The 23,790-nt window shown below is 56.1% G+C and overlaps 1 protein-coding gene across 1 annotated transcript; it reads right to left on the reverse strand.

Moving 5' to 3' along the window:
- Window positions 1-1,890: 1,890 nt before the first annotated feature.
- ADORA2A (adenosine A2a receptor) lies at window positions 1,891-19,631 on the reverse strand. Its single transcript, XM_087828559.1, has 3 exons — window positions 19,582-19,631; window positions 10,489-11,063; window positions 1,891-3,610 (listed from the first exon to the last, which is right to left on the reverse strand). Exons 2-3 carry the CDS (start codon window positions 10,809-10,811, stop codon window positions 2,704-2,706), a joined length of 1,230 nt encoding a protein of 409 aa, XP_087684685.1. The 5' UTR covers window positions 10,812-11,063; window positions 19,582-19,631; the 3' UTR covers window positions 1,891-2,703.
- Between the last annotated feature and the right edge of the window lie 4,159 nt (window positions 19,632-23,790).

Consider the following 23,790-nt stretch of genomic DNA (forward strand, 5'->3'; position numbering starts at 1 on the left):
CAAATGTCTGCACCCCACAGGGCTGGGCCAGCCTTCATGTCGGCACGCACTCCTGTTGAGGTGAGCACTGCCCACCTATACATTTGAGTGTACATTCAAGTATTCTCTTACAGTCAGGGAGTGACAAGTGCATCTATTTGTGTCTGTGCACCTGCACTTCCACTCGTGATCTGGCTCATAGGGTGGGTGTGGAGATGGGACCCTGGGCCCCCTGGGGACTCACTCAGGGAGGAATGGTCACATGGTCCAGAGCCAAGCTAGGGGCTGGCCGCACAAGGGCTTGGGGCTCAGGTGTACTTAGAAGCCTTTCCTGAGACCTTGACCTGGTCCTTGCTAATTCCAAAGACTGCACCCATGTAGCCCAGCACCCACAGCTCAGTTCCCAAGAAGCCTCAGAAAAGGCTGGAGAGACTGTGTATTTTTCTTCCCTACCTTCATGATCTTTTTCTGGCCTTTCTCCACCAACTGGTCGTGAGGACCAACAGCATCCATGCTCTTGGCTTCCTCAGGCACAACCCAGGCCACTGTTCTGCCCTCAGCCCACAGCCAGCACAGACCAGGGTGTGTAGGAGGGAGGAGAAAGCCAGCATGGACGGGGTGGTCTTGTGCAGATTTCAGTGGTTCGTAGCCTGGCTGTCCAGAAGGACTCCTGGGAAATTACTGCTGCCTGGGTCCACACAACGCCTCTGGGGAAGGGCTCAGGCTTTGGTGCTTTCAAAGTGTTCTAAGTGTCTCTTCTGTGCAGCCAGTCTAGAGGGCCTCTTATTGATGTAACAGTGAATTAGAGCCAAAACCAATCATATTGGTTGGGGATACTTACATAAGCATCTATGTAGTAAAAGCATAAAGATGCGCAATGGAATGAAATGGAATCCCGGAAAGTGGTTGTTTCCAGGTGCAGGAGCTGGAGTAATAATGTGGGAAGGGGTCAGGTGCTTCCACTAGAGTTGTAATGTTTCATTTTTAAAGCAGAGTGGTGGGGACATGGTATTATTTTATACTTTACAAGTTGTTTGAAATAAGTTAATGAGGGGGAAAAAAGCATGATTTTTAGTCAGACAGACCTGGGTTTTAAGTTCACTTCTGCCCTTTACTAGCTGTATAACCTGGAACAAGTACTTAACCTCTCTGTTCAGGAGAGGCTTCTTAGTCTCTCTGTTGTTTAGCCATCTGTAAAATGAAGCTGGGTGAGCATTATCCTGGAAGCTCTAACACTCCTCCCCTGGACCCTCAGGTAGGAGCAGGTTGCTAACTTCTCCCTGGGTCTCAAACTTCTCTATCACAGAAGGATGGCCTCACCTCCTTAGGCAAGGCATGGGAGCAGGAAACAACTGTTTCTTATAGGTTTCTTCATTGGGAGTTGGAGGAGGGGTGAGTCCAGGGGAAGGTGGTTTAGCTCCAGTCCAGATCTCTTTTCCAGATCCCTCGCTACCTCAGCTGAGGGGTGGAGCAGGGCAGTGGGGAGGGTGGAGCATAGCTCTGAGAAGTAACTACAAAGAGATCTTCCTTGAAGGACTTTAGAAAGGTAATGAGCGAGGGAGGAGCCTGGTCCCCACACTGAGGGAATGCCTCGGGCTGAAGGGGTCAGCTCTCTGGACGGAGAGCAGCTGGAGTAAAAGCCCACTCTTTCCACAGCCCCTCTCACAGGGACGCACATGGGTATTTGAATTCTGGTGCAACCAGGCAGTCTGTCCACTCAGACGATGAGAGCCTGGGGAGGTCCTCCTGGGCAGGCAGGGTGTCTGTCTGTCTATACATATGCACACACTCTCTCACACAAGCAACACACACCTATATATGTGTGCCAGGCCTGGCGGTAGAGTAGGGAAAGGAACTCAGACACCATTCTCATTGGGTAAGCTTAAAACACAACGTGGCTCAATTTTTATTTTATCTCAGAAAAAAACATTCCCTTCAGAAGGAAAGGCAGTTAGATAGGGTCTCTACCTGGGCAGCTCTGAGCTACCCAGGCTCACCCCCTGGCCTGCCAGCCCAGACCTCCTCCCCTGAGCCCACTTTCTGGCACCGCTCTGTTAGAACTCTGTGTCCTCAAGCCCAGCTTTATTGCCCCAAGAGATGGCCCTGGGACTGATGGGGTAAGAAGTACACAGCAGCTTATAGTAGTGGGAGACGGCTCCCTGGGCTGACTCCTGGTGCCAGGTTAGCAGCAGGACTGACAAGAGACCCTGCAGCCAGGGAGGGACAATAATAAAATAAAAAGGATATCCTTACGCTTACATTTTCTCCTGGAAAATATAGTCAAATATCACTTCCAGGCACAGCAGCTCTCAAACCCTCGGAAAGTCGGGAGGGTGGTATATGTGTGGCAGGGGGTCTACTGGAGCCACTCCCCAGCCTCTGGGCCAGCCAGCCTGCTCTGTCACTACTGCTCTGCAGAGACAAGGTGGCACTTCTAGATGCTTGTGGAGTGGGGACCTGGCCCTGCCCAGCCAAGATGCTGTGGTGCTGTGGCCCTGGCCTGGTGCAGGGTCTCCCAGCATGAAATGTCCTCTTCTTCAGACTCCAAACCCTTCCTGCTGGGCCTCATGCTGTGCCAGCCAGGGCTCCCTCCTCAGTCCAAAGTGAGAACCAGCCACGAGAAGGGTCTCCCAGCACATTCACTCTTCTCCCAACGTGATCGGTTCTGCCAACCAGAAAGAGAAAGATTTCCTTCCCTTAGGAAGGGACAAACTCAGTGGCTCATCAGGACACTCCTGCTACATCCTGGGCCAGGGGGCCCTCAAGGCCAGGGGACTCTGGGCATGGTTCCCTGAGCTCGTGGCTGAGGAGCTCCACATCTGGGAGGCCCGTGTCCCCATGGAACTCGCAGGCACCCCCTCCACTCACCAGCCCCAGAGCATAGCCATTGGGCCGCCGCTCAGGATGGGGGGCGCTCCCGTTGGCCAACACCCCAGGAGGGTGGCCATTGAGGCGGAGGCTGATCTGCTCTCCATCGCTGCCATGAGCTGCCAAGGCCCGGGCACTGGTGCCACCTGCCTTGAAGGGCTCTCGCTGCCTCAGGATGTGGCTGCGAATGATCTTTCGGAAGGTCTGGCGGAACTCACGGATGCGGTAGGCATAGATGAAGGGATTCACAACAGAATTGGAGTGGGAGAGGATGATGGCCAGGTACATGAGCCAGGGCGGGGCGTGGCTGCACTGGGGGCAGAAGAAGGTGAAGCAGTTGATGATGTGCAGGGGCAGCCAGCAGAGGGCGAAGAGCCCCACAATGATGGCCAGCGACTTCGCTGCATGGACCTCCTTCTGCAGCGTGGACCGAGTCCGCTCCCCTGGCAAAGGCTGGCTCTCCATCTGCTTCAGCTGCCGCCGGGCTGCCAGGAAGATGCGCAGATAGATGCCCAGCATGAGCAGCAGGGGCACCAGGACACAAGCAAAGAAGTTGTAGTACACCATGTAGTTCATAGGGACCACGTCTTCAAAGAGACAGGCCACCTGGCCCTCCCCGCAGTCCTGCGAGTGGTTTCTGTCCTCCTTTGGCTGACTGCAGTTGTTCCAGCCCAGCATGGGTGTCAGGCCGATGGCAAAGGACAGCACCCAGCAGATGGCAATGATGCCCTTGGCCCTGGTACCGGTCACCAAGCCATTGTACCTGGGGAGAGGAGACCAGTGTCAGAGGCCTGAGAAACCAGGGCTGGGCAGAGCCAAGTGTCAGAAACCCATGCACGACTTCCTGCCTCCTAGCCTCAGTATCCAATCTGTTCACTGGCAGGCCTCACAGGAGGGAACAGGAGGGCAGGCACCCTGGAAAGGAAACCACTGCATGGACATTCGGATGATTATTGAATAGTATTACAAGTAGTCCTGGGACTTAATTAGTTTGGTCTGAGGACATTAATAAGTTATGATTGGGAGGGGGTGGGGAAGTCATCACCTTGTTGATTTTAGTTGATGCTAGAATGGGTTTCCCTGTAGAGTGGGAAAGGGTAGGGAGGGTGGACTCATTGGCAGGGAAGGGGGTGCAGAACCAGCCCAATCAGACCTGTTGGTGATTCTCATCTCTTGTACTCTATGCTGTTCCTTCTCCACTTGATTTAGGGTCTCCAGAAGCCCCAAGGAGAGGTGGCACAGGGGATAGAAGAGGGGTTGAGATCCCAGGCCAAATGAAATACCCTCCAAATTCACCCACAGCCCTCTGGAGAGAGATGAGATCAGTGTGTTAGCATTTAGACAGCAGTGTGAACATTCAAAGGAAAGAGCTACATGAGGCACTGAGGTCCAGACAGGAAAACGAATCTGCCTGAAACCCCTCAGCTTCTAGAGCTGCAAGTTTCAACCTTTTTCCTCTCATGGCAAACATAAACTAATTACCAAAATTCTGTGGCACACCAAAAAAATACACTATATTTTTTGCCAGTCTAACAAAAAAATGGGTATAATTTTGTGTTGGCTGTTGTCATTTTTTTATTTGACAATCTAAGAGAAAAGAGGTCAGTGCCACTGACTAAATATCAGGTATTGCATGCTTTAAAAATTCTTGCAGCCCTGACCGGTGTGGTTCAGTTGGTTGAGCACTGTCCCATACACCAATAGGTCGTAGGGTTCAGTTACTGGTCAGGACACATGCCCTGGTTTGCAGGCTCCATTCCCAGTGGAGGGGGCCTTCAGGAGGCAGCCAGTCGATGTTTCCCTCTCTCCCTCTCTCTCTGCCTCCCTCCCTCCCTCCCTCCCTAAAATCAGTAAAAACATATTCTTTATAAATAAATTAAATTAAGTAAAAATTTCTGCACACCAGTGTTCCACGGCATGCCGGTTGAAAATCGCTGCTCTAGGGAGCCAGACTCAGTGCCAGACTCGGGGAGTGGCTTGATCTGCTGGCCAGGAGCTGATCCCAAGCCCACAGAAAAGATGGCATAGATTTTCTTAAAAGAACCAAAAAACCCTTTCCCTAATTCAGGAAGGCAACTTCAGTGATTGCTATGGGTTAAGAGTTCAGATTCTGACAACACCAGGTTGTCCTCCCCTCTACCTGGTAAACCCTAACCATCCTTCAAGTTCAGGCTAGATATCTTCTCGAAGAGGTTTCCTGCTGAAGCACAACTAATCTCTACCTCATCTAGGCCTCCAAGGTTGGGAACCGGGGAGCAGGGATCCATCTCTGCATCACCATTATGAAGACAGGGACACAGTGGGTGCCAAGGAAAATGTGCTTTACTTAGCTCCAGAATTGGAAGCATCCAAGGAAACAATCTAGTCCATGGGTGGCAAACACAGGGTCCTACAGGTAACAGATGTGTGAGGCAGGCTGGCAGGGCAAGGCGTCTGCTCTGTGTGCAGGAGGAAGCTAGTGCTGATCCACCCCTCACTGCCATGCAAAATGTGCACCCAGCACTGCTGGATCCAGGAGGGGCTTGGGCAGTTGATTTTCTGGGTAAAATCCCCCATGGTTTAAGTTCTGTCAACTAATTCAAATTAAGACAATAACATCAACAACAAAAACCTGGTGGCCTCAGACCTCTTATCTAGCTCTCATTTTATAGGTGGGAAAACTGAGGCCTAATGAGAGGAATGGACTTGCTGTGGATGATCCAGGAGCCCAGAGGCAACTCAGGCCAAGGGTAAGTCTGTCAATCCGGAAACTATGTCAGTTCTGAATGCAAACAGTAACTGTGCAGGGCCGTTCCCAGGAGCTCCCTGGCCCCAATCAGTAGGGGCTTGGTGCCCACAACAGGATTGTGCAGGAAGAGGGCCACAGACTTGCCCATTTCTACCAAGAGCCCAAACTGCCCTGCTCTGTACTCTGGAGCCTCAAATGCAAAGTCATGGGCTTTTTCTTTTCTTTTTGCATTTAATACTTACATAGCACTTGCTCTGTGCCTGGCACTGTTTTTTGTATCCTACAAATACTAATTTACATAGCCTCATTGAATAGAGCCTCTTTTAATGCTAACATTTTCCCGAGAAAAGTATATTTGCTCCCTGGGTTCTAGTGCTAGTGCGTTCCTGTCATTCTGCCTCTCTAAGCCTCAGTTTCCTCACTTATAAAATGGGACTAAGAATCTGGGGCGTGTTAGCACTGGCCCATAGGGCAGAATGTAGAATCAGTGCATGGAAATTATAGGGAGGCTGATTACAAGGAGGTTCAAAGTAAGAGCTTCTCAGCTGAGCTGTTCACAGGAGAAATGGGCTGCCTCAGGCAGTAGTGAGCTTCCTGTCATTTGAGGCAATCAAGCAGAAATAAACAGTTATAGGATGGTGTAGAGGACCCTGGAGGCCACCTGCTTTGGGGATTCTCAAATTGTTCTCCAGCACCAGGCCTTCTCGCCTGCATTCTGAGGCAATTACAGAAGTGGAGCTGCTGGGAAGAGAGGGAGCTTAATAATATTCACTGAATGAATGAGTGGTGGGGATGCCAGGGCCTGGCCTGAGGCTTCTGGAGGCATGGTCTGAAGATCCCTGGTCTGTCCAATTGTCAAGGGAAAGCCTGCCACTGTGAAGAAAGCCCCTTGTGGGGACAGAAACAAACACACATTAATAGCACTTGCCTATGTGTGCAAAGAACGTCTCTGGAAGGATTCCCAGCACTACCTTCCAGGAAGGGAAATGGAGGTGGGGTAGAGGGCAAGGGGACAATTTTTCACCACATACCTTTTTGTTCTTTTTTGATGCTTTAGTACAGGTATTATTTATTTTTTTAAAAAATGCCAAACAGATTTATTTTGTTATTCAAAAGAAAGCCCTTAAATGTGAGGCCCTGGACCCAGGTCGCCGAGGGGCTGGAATAGCATTAGGGCCCAAATGAGACAATCGCTGAACCACAGCCTGATCCAGCAGCACCCCTGGGCTGCATCTGTGACTTAGAGCAGTCACATCTTGGCCTCCTGGGCCCCAGATGTAGACTGTCCAGTGGAAGGGGTGACACGGCCATCTAGCATGTTCCAGGGAGCCCAGAGATGTCATAGGAAGTGGGTGCCAGAGCCACTGCCCACATTTGGAGGTACCTCCCTGTGTCTTCCAGCTCACAGGCTGCCCCTTCCTGGGGGCTCTCTGTTACCCACATTGAAGGCTACCCCATGATTGAAGAATACTCTCCACAATTCCAGGGGGGCTTCATGTGCATTTGCCCTGCAGTGAGGAGGAGAGTATCCCTAATTTGTCCAAAGGAGCCACTGGCCCATCGGTAAAGCCCAAATGCCATCCTGGGCACAGGCAGGACTGAGCTGGCCTCATACTTCCCTGCCTGCCCGTTCTGCTGTCTCCACTACCTCTCCTCGGTGCAGAGCCCACAGGCTCATTCCTTCCTGGGGCGTCTGCCCAGGCCTGGATCCCTCCTGTTGCACACCGCACCCCCGCCCCCCACACACCCATCCTATAAGACCTATCAGCATCACCTCTTCCAGGGAGCCCTCTCTCCTGATCCTGCCCTCCTTGTAAGCCAGGGCACTCAGGTTTTGTCTCCATGTGTGATTCACCACATACGACTTCAGGCCTTTGTACCAACTGCTGCCCCAAACTTAGCCTGTATCCCAAGGAGAGAGAGAGTGTTTGCCAGGGGCTAATGTGACAGACAAGACAATGGCTGTGAAAGTTCCCTGGGCAAAGAAAGCCTTTGTGTCTTGCCCTGGCCTTTCAGTCCTCTGGGCTCCCATCTCTGCCTCTGGCCATTCTTCTTGGTCACTGACTTCCTGATTAGACCCTGCCTAGCCCACCAGGGTCCCTGCACTTGGGTAGGAGTATAGATTTTTCTAAAACAGAATTCTGAAGGAAGGAAGGAAGGAAGGAAGGAAGGGAGGGAGGGAGGGAGGGAGGGAGGGAGGGAGGGAGGGAGGGAGGGAGGGAGGAAGGAAGGAAGGAAGGAAGGAAGGAAGGAAGGAAGGAAGGAAGGAAGGAAGGAAGGAAGGAAGGAAGGAAGGAGAGAGAGAGAAAGAAAGAAAGAAAGAAAGAAAGAAAGAAAGAAAGAAAGAAAGAAAGAAAGAAAGAAAGAAAGAAAGAAAGAAAGAAAGAAAGAAAGAAAGAAAGAAAGAAAGAAAGAAATGGTAAGTGGTGCAGGCCTGGGGCTAGGCATCCAGGGCATGGGTCAGAGGCTAGACCTCAGAGTAACCAAATGGACCTACTAAGTGGAGTGGGAAATGGCACCAGAGGGACTGGGTTCCCAGTTGGAAGGAGATAAGGAGGAGGGACAGAAACGGCAGCCCACCAGGCAGTGGCTCCAGAGCTGCTCTGAGCTCCGGGTTCTCATGTGCCTCTTCTAGTTCCCCCTCACGCCCAGCTTGCCCTCAGGGGGCTCCTCAAAGACACCTTCATGTGCCTCACCCTTCCTGGCCCCGCTGGTTCCAGGCCCTTGAGAAACAGAAAGGCAGAGGGGTCCAAGGGAGCCTGGACCAGCGTGAAGGGCCCCGGAGTCCCCTGTATCAGGAGGCACTTTTCCTGCTCTGGCCTCCGCACGAGTAACAGGAGGGTCGTAACATCAGCCCCGGCCATAATGTCCTTGTGGGGGTCAAAAGCAACACTGCCACCCTAATATCCTCTGGCAACTGTGAAGCTTTCTGCCCAAGGGGAGGGCTGACCATCCTCCTCCTCATTTCTATCGGTTCCCAGGTCCAACAGACCCAGCCTGGGCCTTCCACAGCTTTACAGAGCAGAGCTCAAACGGCCTAGGTGGAACTAGGTCCTGTTCCAGAGGGCCATGGGAGTCGGGAGGGGAGCTGGGGCAGGTTCATGGCTCCATCCAGAGGCCCAGCTCTGAACCTCTAGCAGCTCAAGAAAGAGCTGAATCCCTACCCACCCCCAGGGCCTCGCTCTTTACTCCCATCCACTCACTTGACCCTCATAACACCTCTGTGAGCTCAGAGAGGCCTGTCCCCTCTTATAGATGAAGAAATGGGCCCAGAGGGGGATAGCTGATTTTCCACAGTCACACAGCACGTCTCATCCTCCTATATCACGGAGTCATACTTTTGACTCTCAGAAAACAGAAACAAGAAAAAGCAGCTGAGCCCCTTTGATTGAGACCAGCAGCCTTGATCTCTCCCTAGAATGCTGTTGCCCTTTAAGTCAGAGAAGAAAGTGAAAGTGAGGCCTCTGTTTTCCCATCAGGGCTGGCCCAGCCCCAGCCCACGCTCAGCCTGCCCTGTAGTGAACGGCAATCCTTTGCTCTCCAGTCCATCTGGGAGCCCAGAGATGCACCTCCATTTTCTGAGCCATTCCTCACTAGCCTGGACTGGGGCTTTCTGCTCTGCCACTTAGGCTGGCCTACTATTTTGACAAGGGTCCTAGACTCTCCTGAGATTCAGAACATCCTATAGGGCCACTTGGGGTCCAGGCTCCTCTCCTCATTTGAGCAGCATGACGAGGGTGCCTGCTTTCCTCTTGGAGCCAAGTGACAGGAATGGTGAGCTGGTGCAGGTTCTGGGAGACTAGGGCCACCCTATGAACCAGCTCCCCAAAGACGGAAGTCACAGTGGGTGGCAGGCCATGTTTCTTCCCAGGCCCAGTCCCAGCTGTGCTACCAACTCACTGTGTGGCCCTGAGGGCTGGCCCTCTTCTCTAGGTCTCATTTTCCATCCAGAAAAGAAGAGGAAATGACCTCTAAGGGCCCCCTTGGGTTTGACACTAAATTTCCATTTGCTCACTGAGCCTGCTCCTCCTCCCTGCTGATACCCCACTTGTTTGGGAAAATTCCCCGCAGAGGATGGGGTACCCCCATCCTTTGAGACCTCCCTGAGAGCCAGGGGCAGGGAGGTGGGGCAGGAGGCCCCAGGTGCCCCTTGGGAAGGACACTTGGGAGCCTCATCCATGGCTAGGTAGGTGGAGGCCACACTAAGTAAACTTAGCCTCAGGGAAAGTCTTCACTTACGTAAGAAGTGGCTGAAGTCACTTCACAAAAGATTCACCATAAAAAACCCCTCCGCCAACAGGGCTATACAGGCTGTCTCCAAACCCTGAGTACTGGGTGACCTAAGGAGCACGGAATTTGCATATAGGTTCAAATGACTCACTGTGGCATTTGGCCAAGTCACTTCCCCTCTCTGGGTCATTCTCCTAATGTGCAAACTTCGAGACCTGCCCAGAGGAGCTGGAGGAGGCCAGGCAGGCTTCTAGCTCTGAGATCCTGTGGTTTCCCATGGTGCCTCCTCCTGGTGCAGCATCACGAAGAGCAGACCAGACACACTGCCCAGGCCTGGGCCATATACATCTGCCAACAGCCAGAGTAGGGCAGCCTCCACCCTGGGGGAGTCTGGGAAAGGCCAGGGTGCCCTGTGCCCAGAGGGATCAGCTAGATTGGTATGACTGCTGGCGATGTGCCAAGCCTTGGGCAGCCCTAGACTGAGCTGCATGGCCCTGTCACCTCAACACACTGATACCACAGATAAAACCCTGACCGTGGGTTCACCCTGACCAAGGCACAGACCAGACTCTGGCACAGGCAGCCTTTGCACAGATGTGAACCCAGCACAAGGTGTGCTGGGAAGAGAACTCGAGGCAGCCCCCCCCCAGCCCCTGACAGCCCACCCCTGGCCCCCGGCTCACCGGAGTGGGATGCGGATGGCGATGTAGCGGTCAATGGCAATGGCCAGGAGGCTGAAGATGGAGCTCTGTGTGAGGACCAGGACGAAGCACGCAAAGAAGAGGCAGCTGTGGCAGGCAGCACAGAACCCTATGCTGATGGTGATAGCAAAGGGGATGGCAAGGACCCCCACTGCGATGTCGGCTGCCGCCAGTGACACCACAAAGTAGTTGGTGACGTTCTGCAGGTTGCTGTTCAGCCACACAGCCCAGCACACCAGCACATTGCCCAGGACAGCCAGCACGGCAATGGCCAGCTCCACCACGATGTACACCGAGGAGCCCATGGTGGGCACGGCCGCAGACAAACAGAGTCGGCAAGGACGCGGGCCAGGTCAGCTCACGGTCCATAGCTGCAGCGCAGCCGGACTGTCCAGGCCCCTGAGCCCCTTCCTCACAGGAGCCAAGAGCGTGCCTGCCGGTGAAGGAGGCTTTCTAAGGGCTTTTGCCCAGCTGGCTCGGAGTCTCCAGAAACCAGGCCCCCTCCAGTGGTTCTGGCGGCATCTTGGCTCAGCTCAGCTTCAGAGATCCCAAGGCACCTGCCAAAGGAGAAACCTGGTGAGGATCTGGACCACTGCAGAGTAGGTACAGCTGAAGATTCCCAGGAAAGGCACTCAGCCCGAGGCTCTGCGTTTTTCTAGGGGAGCCGGGAATCCTTCAAAGTTAAGCCACTCATGTTAGTCCCCTATGCTCAGCTTTTCAAGCCTTCTTTGGCAGTCCTATTAGTCTCCTGGTCCCTGAGCTCACTGCCATCCCTACGACCCTCTGGGAAAGGCCCCCTCACCCCTCGGGCTCTCCCAGGCCCACCCACCTTCTTTTTCAGCCAGCCTCAGTCAGCTCCATCCCCTGAGAGCTCTCCCTGGGAACTACCAGCAGCTCCCTACACTGCCCAGGTCAGGAGCAGGCTCAAGGACCCCTAGAGCTCCCATCTGGAAGGGTCTGGGGGCTGTCTGGTCCTGTCTCCCAGTGCCAGCAGATAAGCTCTCTTGCCTCACCATGGGTACAGCACAGGGTGGTGGAGCAGGCACAAAGGGAGCCCACCCCTTAGCAGCCCCCGCCAGCTGACTGCACATCTGGGCGGGGCATCAACCTCACCTCCCTCCTCCCACGCCCGCTCCCCAACCTGCTCCTGCTCCCCAACCTGCTCGTCTGCCTGGTTGATGCCAGGACAAACTGAATTCAGTTTGGTGTCAGGCAGAAATCGGGGCCCTTAGCCAGGACTTAGTGGGAGACTATGGACATGAATGATTTTCCTTTCTGGGCCTCAGTTTCCCCATTGATATGTGAGAAGGTTGGACCTCACATAGCCTCTGGGGACCATTACAGCTCTCACTATGATTCTATGAGGAGGAAATTAACAATTTTGAAAGGGCTTCCGCAGAGTCAAAATGCCACAGAAATGTAAGGAATTATTGACACCCCTCAGAAGCAAAGGCAGAGGTCTTGGTCTCCCCAACCCAAATGCCCAGTGTATCTCTTTGAGCTTGTGAGGTGGTCTCCATCCCTGGGGGCCTCTTCCCACCACCTCTGTCCCAAACTGTCACACTAATGTGTGCTCATGGTGTCCCCCTTATGCCAAAACCACCCGTCTTCCAGTCCTGGGCTCTCACAGGCCCCAGATGTGCATGGGCAGCAGCTGCCTTTCAGCCACTTGCACATGGGCTCTGGGGGCTGCATCCTCTCTCTCTCCTCCAGGAAATGAGGGGCCCAGTGGGACTGCCAACCTTGGGAGAAGGTTGCTCACCATGTTCAAAAGGCCGGGCTACCCATGCCCTTTGCAGGTGACAGAGGGTTGCAGCAGATGAGCCCTAAGTTTCCTTCTAACTCCGACATGCCTCAGGTGGCTAGAGCCCGAGGGGGCATTCCCGTGCCCACTAGGAGGCTGGGAGTAAAGCACCCAACAGGAGTGAAGCACCCAACACCAGGGAGCAGGAGGAGAGAAAAGGAGGGCAAGCCCCTGAAAATCCAAGGGATTTCCACAGCTTTGGCTCCTCCCAGGCCTGCTACCAAGGGACATGAACAAATCCCACCGAGCTCTTGCTGTGCACAGGGCACGTGCCATCCAGCTGTTCACAGAGTGAGTCACATGCAGAGATGGGCCAGACCAAGTCTCCTGGCACTATCCTTGGCCACTCAGAGTGTCCCTTGGTGCTCCCAGCCTGCAGTCCAGAGCGGCATTCACCAGGATCCCCCGAAATGCAGAGGCTGTGTGTCCAGGGACTCATCCTTGTTCTGCAGAAGGGAAGTGACGGGCCCAGGCCTGCCTCCCACCTGGGGCCTCCCTGGCCGAGCAGCAGCAGAGGCAGCAGCAGGCCACTGTCTAATCAGGCCCAGCTAGGCCCAGCAGCCCCAAGGAACCTCCCACCACCAGTGAGTTGCCTACCCTCCCAGCTCCTCAGAGTCGCCTGCTGTGTTTCTGACCCCGGCATCAGCCTCTCCAAGAGAATCTGCACTGAGAGGTGTCAACTCTGCCAGTTAGACCAGCCTATGCTAGAAGCCTGGTTTGGCCCCAGACCACCGTCCAGATTCAGAGGGCCCTACCACGGGGCAGATGAGGTGGGACCATCAACAGTCCACCTGACCAAAATACGTACCACTTTTCTTTGGAGCTGAGGCAGGCTGCCCAGTCACACCATCGGCACCTGCCCAGGATGCCAGGCTGACTCCATGCAGGCCAGGATGCTCAGCGTCGAAGGACCTTCGAAGCCTAATCCAGCCCTCTGCTCAGCGAAGCTTTCCCAGCAGCCCCGTGCCTGCCTGTGTACCCCCAGTCCTCAAGGTCTCCCCACCACCTTCTGCGCTCTGGGCTCCCATATTGAACAGCGCCTGGTACCAACACACTTCCTGACTAAACTGAAACTGCCTTCCTGCTGTCCACCAGGCCTGGGATGCCACCCCCCTCCAAGTCTCACTGGAGGCAACAGATCCTCTTGCCCAGGTCAACCCTGCAAGAAGCTAAACACACCTAATGCCTCTGCCAGCCGGGTCCTAAAAGGCTACCTCGTTGCCCATCTGGCTCCCCATCTACCCTCCAACAGCCTTCCTGCAGGCTCTTCCAGATGCTGCCAGAAGTCCCGGGGTGAGGCTGGCCTGGCCCCACAGGCAACCTGGGCATCTGCCAGACCAGGATCACCCAGCCCCTAGCACAGCACATCAGTGGAGCCTGAGGCACCACGGGGCAGGCAGGGCAGGGAAAGACCAGGGTTCTGTGGTAAGGTTAGGAACTTCCCAGCCTCAGTCTGGCAAATTGGCCCTGGGAGGGCAGGGGGGAATGCCATGACTTGTGGCCTTTGCCAGACTTTTGTGGTACAAATGCTCCCATTATGGCCAGTTTGAAGCTACTAATATGTCCTGACAGGAATGAAAAGTCATTGCCCACAGTAGGTTTGAAATGTGTCTCCAGCCACCACAGAGCCAACCAAACCCTGTGCTCTCCGAAGGGCTACCTGTCTGGACAGGACTGTACTCCAGACCCTCTGACATTGCTTGTGCAGCCTGACAGAGATGTCGGGGTCATTTGTGTCTCATTGTCCCTATGAACCCCATTTTACAGGTGAGGAATTAAGCCCCAAAAAGGTTAACGACTGCCACCAGGCTTACTGTGAGCATAAAACGGTGGAATCGAGCTGGGGAAATGCCCACAGAAAACACAACAGCAGGAAGATTTCTCTGCTTCCTTCCCTTCAGAGGCCTCGGAGAGCTACTAGAAGGTCGGAGCCCATGAGGAGGGGGTTGGGGGCGGACCCAGGATCTGGCAATTTCCTAATCCTCTCTGTGGCTCTGTCCATCTAATTAATCCTCGAGTCTTCTGTTGCTAGCCAGAGGGGAAATTAAATATTAATCATGTATTATTTCCCTGTGATTGTCCCTTGCTGGGGACAGAACAGAGGTCAGAAGCTGTCCCATACAAACTAGAGACACATGCTGGGACACGTGCATGATAAGCCTTGAAAGGACAACCCCATAGGACTCCCAGAGTCAGGCTCCAACCACCGCTTCTTCCCGCCTTCTTCCTCACCCTCACGGGCCTGGTCCCTTTAATTAAAACTCCATTTAATCAAAATCCACATATTTCCTGGCCCAGTTCTGGCTCCTTGTATGTCAGACTATTGAGGCTTTCTGTACACATGCCCAGATGGTGGCTGTGCCCCCCAGAGCCTGCTGGATGGAGGTGACCACCAATTTCCAGGCAGGACCCTACACATCTGCTCTTGGATGCGGCATACCGAACCCCGCTAGTGACTCAGACCTGTAGCCCATTCCTGGCACACTGGGCCCATTCCTGGGTTCCAGAATCCCGGCCTTAGAATACTCCACTACTTTCTTCTAACAAACGTTTCCCAAATACCTATTTAGTGCTAGGCAGCTGCTGGACCACAGAGAGCTCTGTGCCACCTCCTGCTAAGCCTGGTCCTAACAGGGCCCTGAACTGACAGCAGGGGGCCTTGAAGAAGGATTTGTCCCAAAAGACTATCCTAAGAGCCAGCTGCTACCCTGGTGATTTTCAATGACATTTAGGATCTTCAAAGATAAAGAAAGAAATAGCATTCATAAACAAGAATGAGAACTTAATCAACTGGCAGAAATGAAACAAAAACAGGCATATATGAACAAGAAATAGTATCAAGTCATAATCTCAAATCACAAAATAATATCAGAAATGAAAAGTAGAGGGATTGAGACAGAGAACACAATTGACCTGAAGTGCTTCAGGAGTGCAACTGGGGACTTGACCAGCACACAGAAATTCTCGTAGAAACTTCACAAAGAGACAAAGTCTATAAGGAGATAGCTGAGTGACATGGAAGGCAGATTAAGAAGCGCCCACATCTGTCTTACGGGAGCTCAGTCGGAGAGTGCACAGGCAGTTCAGCTCCTGCTCCCAACCATAAGCCTTTTGCTGGCTCTGCCCTGACTGGCCTTTGGTGTGGCCCAGGTCTGAGCACAAGCCTCCCAGAACCCTAGGGCCCGGGGACTCCCAAGGCCCTCTTGTCTTGGCAGGTGTCTTCTGGTGCTGCCTAGAGGTGAGCAGCCACCAAGCACTGTCACCTCTTCCCTCCCTCTCTCCCTGCAGGGCTGCCAGTGGTTCCAACTTCAGAAACTTGGTGCAGACTGGGCCCAATCCCCAGGTGCATCCAGTGGTGCCCCCTCCCCCACTGCCCCTTGGGTGTGTAGCTGCTGCTCTCAGCCCCTGGGGGCAGGATGTGGGCAGAAGCAGGGTGTAGATTCAGCTCCCAGCACTGAGCCTGGCCCACAGAGCAGACTCCACATCACCAGCCCCCACCCCTGCTCCATCCAACACTCCCTGAGACCCTGCGCAAAAGGCTTCCCTTCTGTGCGGAGGCTTATGTGTATGCAGCAGGCCACAGGGAGTGCTCTGCACCCAGACCTCTCTCAAATGAACCCTCTAATGGCAGGGTGACAGGCACTGTGATGCCTAAAGAGGGGACATGGTGGGGGGAGGGGCTTTTAGATGGCCCTGAGGACCCAGACCCTGTGCGGCTGGGGTGGGATCCTGGCAGAGGCTGGCCTGTTGAAGGGGTAGTGCCAGGTGCATGGCTGCAGGGGCTCCCTCTGAGAGCAGCTACACTGAGGACAGGAGTGAGGCACACCACTCCTGGGGACCCTGGAGGTGTGATGATGTCGCCCTGGAGGCTGAAGGGAGAGGGTGGGAGGTTTAGCCAGACTAATTGAAGCACAGCCTGTGAGCTGGGCCAGGTGCCGCTCAGCCCCACCACTGCTCCTTGGCCCACTCAGTGGACCCTCAACCCCCACTCACAGTGTGCAGAGGCCACTTAGGGGCCAGAGGTGAATGCCTCTGTGACAGATGGGCAGAAAGATACCAACCCTGGGGGCGTTTGGGCAGAGACCACAGGCCCAGACCTGAGGGAGGCACCAGCATGATGTTGCCCCTCTCCACCGTGCCAGAGGCAGCCTTTCCTCCAGGTGACATCTGGGCTGACTGGAGCAGGAGCAGAGGTGGGAGCCAGAGAAAGAGCGCTAGCACTTGCCCAGCAATTTCTGGAACAGGCCTGTCCTGCAGGAGTGTGCGCCCAAAGTAACCTGGAAGTCTCAGAGGAGGGGCATTTGTGTTGGACTTGGAGCATAGGGAAGTGAGAGGAGAGAGAGGGGTAGATTCCAGGCAAAGATAACAGCCTGTGTGAGCTCAGAGAAGATATGAGGGGTTCTGGAAAGCTGGGGCATCCTTCCTTCCCTGGGCTCTTCCCCTCTATCAGACCCCCCTGTCCCCAGCAGGATCCCATAGCTTCCAAGCCACAGGAGCCCTTCCATGATTCTGTGGACTGGGCTGGGGGACCTCCCACTAAACACCCCTTCTCCTCACCCAGAGCAGTCTCCTGGGGGCTCCTTTCTGCATCTCAGCTCTGAGCTCCTGACCATTCTCTACTTCCCTTCCACCATCTGGGCCCAGCACAGACCTCCAGGGACTCATCCTCAGCCACCACACCTCACTGCCCCATCAACTCCTCCGTTCAGTGGCCACCAGTGCATCTCTGGGCCCAAACCCCTTCCCTGGGGGCTGGGACTCATCCCTTTTGCCAACTCAACACCTGACTCCGGTGGTCAACTCAGCACCCCGACACACACACCAAAACCCCTTCTCCACCCATCCTTCACACATGTGCTGTTGGTCTGGCCATCCTTCCCTTGGCTCTCACTCGCACACATTTTTGAGCACCCGGTTTGAATTGCTTCAGACAAGACAGACGCCATAAGATGGTTGGGATGGCATTTCCAGCTCATCCTGGGTAAGGTGGCTCAGGAATTAGGCAAGTTAGATGTAGTAAGAGCTATTGAGGGATTTTAGGTCACTGTGGAGAGCCACGAAGGAACTGTGGTCGTACACAGCAGGCACTGCCCAGGGCCACCCAGAGACTGAATTTTGCAGGGTGTAATGCCCTGAAGCCAAGTGCTTGCTCCCAGTCTAACTGCAGTCCACATGTACCTCTGCTAACAGCGATCCTTGTGGTGTCCCCCAACACCACAAGGCTAAAAGGCCCCCTCCACGGTTCCCCAGCTCAAGCACAGACCCTGGCCTGTCCTCTGGTCTGTCCTGCCTCCCCCTACCACTCACAGCCAGTGCCCATCTCTCACTATCCACCATAACTCTACATTGTAAGCATTGCTCATGAGAAGATGGATTCCAGGGGCAGTGACTTACCCAAGGCCACCCATCGAGTGAGTCAAGACCAAAACCCAGGTTTGGGCAGCAAAATCTCCAGTTCATTGGGCTGTCCTTGGAACCAGCCATTGCTCTCTTAGGGCTCCTAAGTTGCAGGATCAGGGTGTGGGGGGGACCTGGACTTCATAGGCCAACATGAGGGAGATAACATGCAAGCCACCAAAGGCCACCCAGGGCCAGCCTGGCCCAAAGGCTATCTCCTGCCAGCTACCTGAGCTGCCCTCACCTCCATGAAGCTATGAACAGGGAAGCCTGCTTGGCCTAGAACCTGATCTGCTTGAGGGGATGGGGATGGAGGGGCAATGGCCTGAGGGATACTAAGACCTGGGAGAGCCAGGGACACCTTAAAGGGCAAGAGTACAGCAAGGAGGTGTTAACACCACTGCCAGTGGACAAGCCAGTGGGGAGCTCCTGCCATGACCTGCCAAGCCCTGGGGTGAGGGGCTGCCCAAAAGGGTAGAGCCTTCTCAGCCACCCCAGGCTTCCAGGCCCAGCAACAGTAGCCCCTGACCCCATAGTATCCTTCTTGGACCACTGTGCTCCCAACAGTTCCTTATCATGGCCCCCAGAGCTGGGATACCCCCAGAGCTCTGGCTGGGCATGAAGTGGCATAGTCTTCTGGAGGGTGCAGAGGCTGGGAGTCCACAGCAGCTGGACAGCAGAAGCTGATGGGGGGGGGGGGGGGGCGGGGCTGAAGGCCAGGTGGAAGGGGAGCACAAGACCCTGTGGGTGGAAACAGGCCTGGGTGCCGCCTAGGGAGGGAAGGAAGAGCTGGCTCCAGGAACCAGCCAGGACTCCAGTCCTGGGGAAAAGGGGGGTGGGGAAACTCGCCTTCCGGCTTCTTGCTTCTCCCCCCAACCCCCAGCCCCCAACCGCACAGAACCCTCGACCTCCCATTGTACAGTGAGTGAAATTAAAGCCTAAAACCAGGTGGCCATGCCCGAACTCGGAGATGTCTGCTCCAGGGGCCCCACGCGGTGGCCTCCTGACCCCTTGGGCTGTCCTGCGTCAATCCCTCCAGAGTCACCACCATTCCCGCCATTCCTACCTCTCTGCTCAGGTCAACCCAGCAGCCGGCCAGGACCAGTCCGGGGCTCGCACCCACCCCCACCCGTCCTCCAGTCTCTCCTGGGTCCCCTAAGTCCGGTTCCCGCCACCACCGTTTTTGGGACGTGTCCGCGGCCGTCTGGACTCCCCTTTCTCGCCGAGCCCAGGGCGTGAGGGATGCCGAGAGTGTGCTCGCCGTGCCTCCTCCGATGCCAGCCCCGCCCGGGCTGCGCCACCTTCCGTAGCCCCCTCTAGTCCCCGGGTCCCACCCGCCTGCCCTGAGGCCGCGCCTCTGCGCCCCCAGCCCAGCCCAGCCCCGGCCTGGCGCCCGGAAGATTCCCCGAGCGCCCTGGGGCCGGCCTGTAGCACCCAAACGGACCGACGGACGGACGGACGATCCCCGCCTGTCACCTGCGGGTCGGGACGCCTGACCCCCATCCCCCGCCGCCGGGGCCGCCGCGCTCCCGCGCCCCTTCCCCTCCCCGCCTACCCCTGCGCATCTTCCGGACAGTTTGGGGCGGCCTCGAGGGTCCGCGCGCTGTCCGAACTGGGCGTAGGGTGTGCGACCACGCCTGAGCCACCCTGCACGCGCCATTCCAGTCACCGCCGCCGGGCAAGGCTCGGACCCCAGCCCCGTGAACTCCCTCTCAGGCGGCGGGTAGAGAGGGTCTGAGGAGCGGGTACCCGAAGTGGGAGGGGATTTGAGCCGCTCGGCCCCTACCCCGGCCTGGCAGCCCCCGACGGCCCCAGGCCGCCCGACCACCCGCGACCCTTGGACCCCGTACCCCGCGCCCGGGACCCCGGCTGACCTGCCTCTCGCGCGCCGGCTCGCGCGGTCTCGGCTGCGGCTCAGGCTCCGGCTCCAGCCGTGCCGCTCACGGGCGCCCCCTGCAGGCGGCCTCAAGGCCCATGCGGGCCCCGCCCCGCCCCGCCGCGCGGGGAAACAGAGGCCCCGAGTGCCCTGGGGAGGCCGCGGGGAACCGGTGTAGCCGGCCTGAGAGCCCGGTGATGCTCACAGTAGAGCCTGGGCCACAGCCCCAGCTTGCTCTCCTGGGCTCCGTCGGTTCCTCCACCTCCTCCAGCGCCACACCCCCTCTCTTAGGATGAGTGTAGGGCCCCAGAAGCACCCTCTCCGCCCGGTGAAGTCCGCGGGGCCACTCTGCACTCCCCCCCCCCCAAGATGCCCCCAGGGCTGTCCTTGCCACTCTAATCCTCCTGAAGTTCTGTGTCCCTAATGGTCTGAGCTGGGCTGGGTCCGGTGGGTGTCCCTGCGTCATCCCCTCCCCAACCTTCAGCGGTGACTTCAGGAAGTGCCCTGTGCCCTCTGAAAACTCTTCCATTGCTCTCCAGTTCCTGAAGCATAAAGTCCAGCCTCCTTACCACAACTCAGGGCCCTCAGGGACATGCCCTGCCTCCCCAGCCTTGCCCTCGCTCCCTGAATCTTGCTTTGGGCTCCTGGGGGTGGGCAGCCAGGGGAGGGAGATTGGCCTCTCAGCTCAAAGGATGCCTCTAAGACGCTGGCCCCAATTTCTAATGACCCCTCTCCCTCTTCCAGCCCAGATTCTGGGCCAAGGCCCCTCTCATGTTCTTACAGCCTTCGGAGCCGGGTCAGGCCCTCTGCCTCCTCCCCCACTTTTCTGAGCAAAGGGCGGGGGAGTCTCTTTCTGCACCACAGACTCATGTGGAATCTCAGACCCTTGGGCCATGAGTCGTCCTCCCAAATCCCAGGTCCATGCTCTAGAGATCTCAAACTGGGAACCACCTCACATCCGGCCCCAGCCCAGCCATACAAGGGGACCAGTTTTTGACCCTCCCAGCTGGACAGACTCGAGTAACGTCAGTTCTGTGCACAGAATGTGCTGCAACAGACAGCCTGGGCGTTGGTGGCCAAAGGCCTGCAGGAACCCTTGCATTCTTGACTGTCCCGGGGGTGGCAGGGTTTCAGTGAGAGGCTCAGGGCAGAGGGGCTTGCCCAGGGCCAGGCTGGACCCCAGGGTTGAGGCCAGGGCATGCCTCCTGCACAGCCAGGCCTGGATGCACCAGCAGGTGGGAAGTGGGAGTGCAGGCGCTCTGTTAGCACGTCCAAGGAGCCAGAGCCCTCGACTGTGCCCATCACTTGCCTTGATTCCTGACAGCCTCTATTGCCTGGCAGCCTCCCCAGGTTATCCCCAGGGCTAAAGCCTGAGCTCCTGTCCCCATTTGGGCAGCTTGGCTTCCTTAGTCCCCTTCTCCATTAATGTCCATTGGGGACCTCCCTCCGAGGCAGGTAAGGGGGTGTGAAGAGGACAAAACTGGGAAAGCTCAGGACTCTGACACAACTGGGAGAAAGCTCAAGGTCTCATGGGCCGAGGCATGCCTGACATTTGAATTGGGAATGTCCCTGTCCCAGACACCTTTCCAGCCTCCAGCCTGGCCCTGTTCCAACATCACCCCCCATTCCTCTCCAGTCCAGGCCTTTGTGGAGTCCCAACTGGATATACCATCCTCCCCCCTCCCACACACATACTCACACACTTACCTCCATTGAGGGGGAGTGGGGGACCGAAGGAATCCACCCCTATATACCTAGGCCCTTGTTTACCCTAGTGAAGGAGCTCCCCTGCCAGGTGGGGACACTGCCCCCGGGACTGCTAGCTGGGCTGCCCTGGTGCTATGGCTTTCCCATGGGCCTTGCCTCACCTGTAAAAAGGGACTGTCTTGTTTCTGCCCTGCCACCTCCTGAGCTGAGCCAGAGTCAGACCATGAGGTACCAGCTGGGGGTACTACCCAGCCAGAGGACCCTACCCCCAGTCCCTCTGCTCTCTACCATTGCTTCTTGGACTTTTAACAGAGTAAACTCCTAGGGGGAACAAAACCCTCCTGCCCCCACCTACTGGGCCCATATCCATTCAAGTCCTTACTCAACAAATACGCAAGGCACAGCTTATCTTGAGTTACAGGGGTTCATGGGGCAGAGACCAACATTCAGCCAACCACAGGGGTCACTCTTGTCCCCCACCCCAGTGTGGGCCCCAGTGATTCTCTCCCCAGCCATTTTCATTCTGTGGCCCAGTGCCCTTCCCACCCAGACCTTCCCATGAGGCCAGGTCACACTTGCCCCATACTGGCCATTCCCCATGCTCAGGGACTAAAGGACCTGTTTCTGCAGCTGGTCCTCAAGGCCAGAGTGCCAAAGCTCTCAGAGTTCACCCCTGGGGCTCAGTGGGCAGCCCCCCACATCTGTGTGGGTACCCAGGCCTGGGGTACCTGTGTCCTCAAGCCAGGGGTGGTCACACAGGGCCTGGCTCACCTCTAGCCTCAGGGCTAGCTCCCCAGGCCCCCAGAACCCGCCTACCCTGGAGGTAGAGCCAGTTCCTGTCTTGCCCTACAGCAGAGCCAGTCAGTAAAGGGAGCTGCTCCAATGGTTCCTGTGTCATCTGTCACGTGCCTTTGTTCAGGACTCCAGTGTAGCCATTACCCAGAGATAGATTCCGGGGACCCTCCAGTTCAGCGATGACAGGAACCAGACATATGGGAGGGCTGCTCACAAACTACCTCCCCTGTGGACATGCTCATAGTTGACCACGTCTTCTCCAGGCTCTCCTGGGGCGCCCTCTGCTGCTGCCTCCCCCCATAGCTCAAGGGGCCTGCACCCTGGCACCAGGAACCTTAAGGCCACTTCCTTGATGTTGGTATTGCTTTGCTGTCACCAGCCCTGTGTCCCCCTCAGACTTGAGAAGCTGAACGAGGCCCCTTTGCAGGGGCCTTCACCTGGGCCAGACTTGCAGGCTAGAGGGAGCTCCGAAGGTGCGGGGCAGGGGTGCCCCTGCCAGGCCCCATCTTCTACATTTGGGCCTTGGTTTCCCTGCCCAGCCCCAGGCCAGGCTTTGAAGGCTGTGGGCACCCGCCCTTCCTTTCAGCCAGGCCCAGGATCCTTGGGCCAGCTGGGTTCTCTGCTCCAGAATTCCGTTCTCAGCTCCCCGCCCCCTCCCCACCCCACGGGTTTTCTTCCTGTCCAGGATGCACCTGGGTGGCCTTCTGGCCCCTGATTGTTTGCTGTGGGGCCAGCTGGGCCACATCAGGGAGAAAGAAATGCCAGACCCAGGACAAAACACCAGTAGGTGCTGGGGCCATGTCCTTGGGAACCAAGCAGGCAACCCTAAGGTACTCACCAGCTTCTCCTCCAAAGGGAAGGGGCACCAAACATTTCCTGGGGCTCTGTAATTGAGGAAGTGGGGGGACCTCACAGGGCTCCAGGTTATGTCCAGACTAAGGCAGCCCTGAGAAGGCAAAATCATACCTGAGGAAGCTCCCCAGCTGTGAGCAGCTATGGTGGCGGCCATAGGATCATCCCCATCCTCAGCTTAGCCCCAGGGAAGATGCTTCAGCCCATGTTGGCTTCTGGGGCCTAACAGCAACCCCACTAGGAACTCCAAGCCTCTGAGCTGATTTGGGTGCATCCGTGTAGATGTGGAAACTGAGGCTCAGATCGGCATGGGCCTAGTCCTCGGCTACATGGTGGACAGGGACAGCCTTGCGCATGCTAGGGCTTGTCGCTCAACACCCTAAGAATGGCCCTAAGCCAGGAGCCCTGACACTGCTCGCAGCGGCAGCCAGAACATCAAACCGCCCACCCCCTCCCCAGGCCCCCACCAGGCCCCACCTACTCCATCCACTTCACAGAGAGCAGGGTGCCTACTAGCAGAGTCTAGGAGGGGACCTCTTCTTGGGATCACCAAATTGCAGATGTGGGAACAGCCCTAACCTGTCACAAGCTTTGGTGGCAGACCTGTGTGTGTGTGGCTGGACTATCTGTGAGGATGGGATCAGAGCTGGCTACGGTGTGCCACCAGGACACATGCAGGAACCTAGCCCTGAGAGGCTATGGATAGAGGGTGTGGGATCTTTTCTGATCTCTCTCTTCCCTGAGGAATGTTTTCCTGCTTTTACCCATCAAAGCCGTGGCCCAAAAAGGCCACAGAACCTTCCATAAGTCAAAGTTAAAAAGACTCCCTTCCCATAGGTGATACCCTGGGATA

The sequence above is a fragment of the Miniopterus natalensis genome, chromosome 20 (genome assembly GCF_054644295.1).
Source record: "Miniopterus natalensis isolate mMinNat1 chromosome 20, mMinNat1.hap1, whole genome shotgun sequence".
Taxonomy (NCBI): domain Eukaryota; kingdom Metazoa; phylum Chordata; class Mammalia; order Chiroptera; family Miniopteridae; genus Miniopterus; species Miniopterus natalensis.

Coding starts and splice junctions, on each gene's coding strand:
- ADORA2A (XM_087828559.1), bottom strand. CDS start 10,811: ATGGGCTCCTCGGTGTACATCGTGGTGGAGCTGGCCATTGCCGTGCTG. Junction 3,611..10,488: donor GCCATCCGCATCCCACTCCG/GTGAGCCGGGGG, acceptor TCCTCTCCCCAG/GTACAATGGCTTGGTGACCG.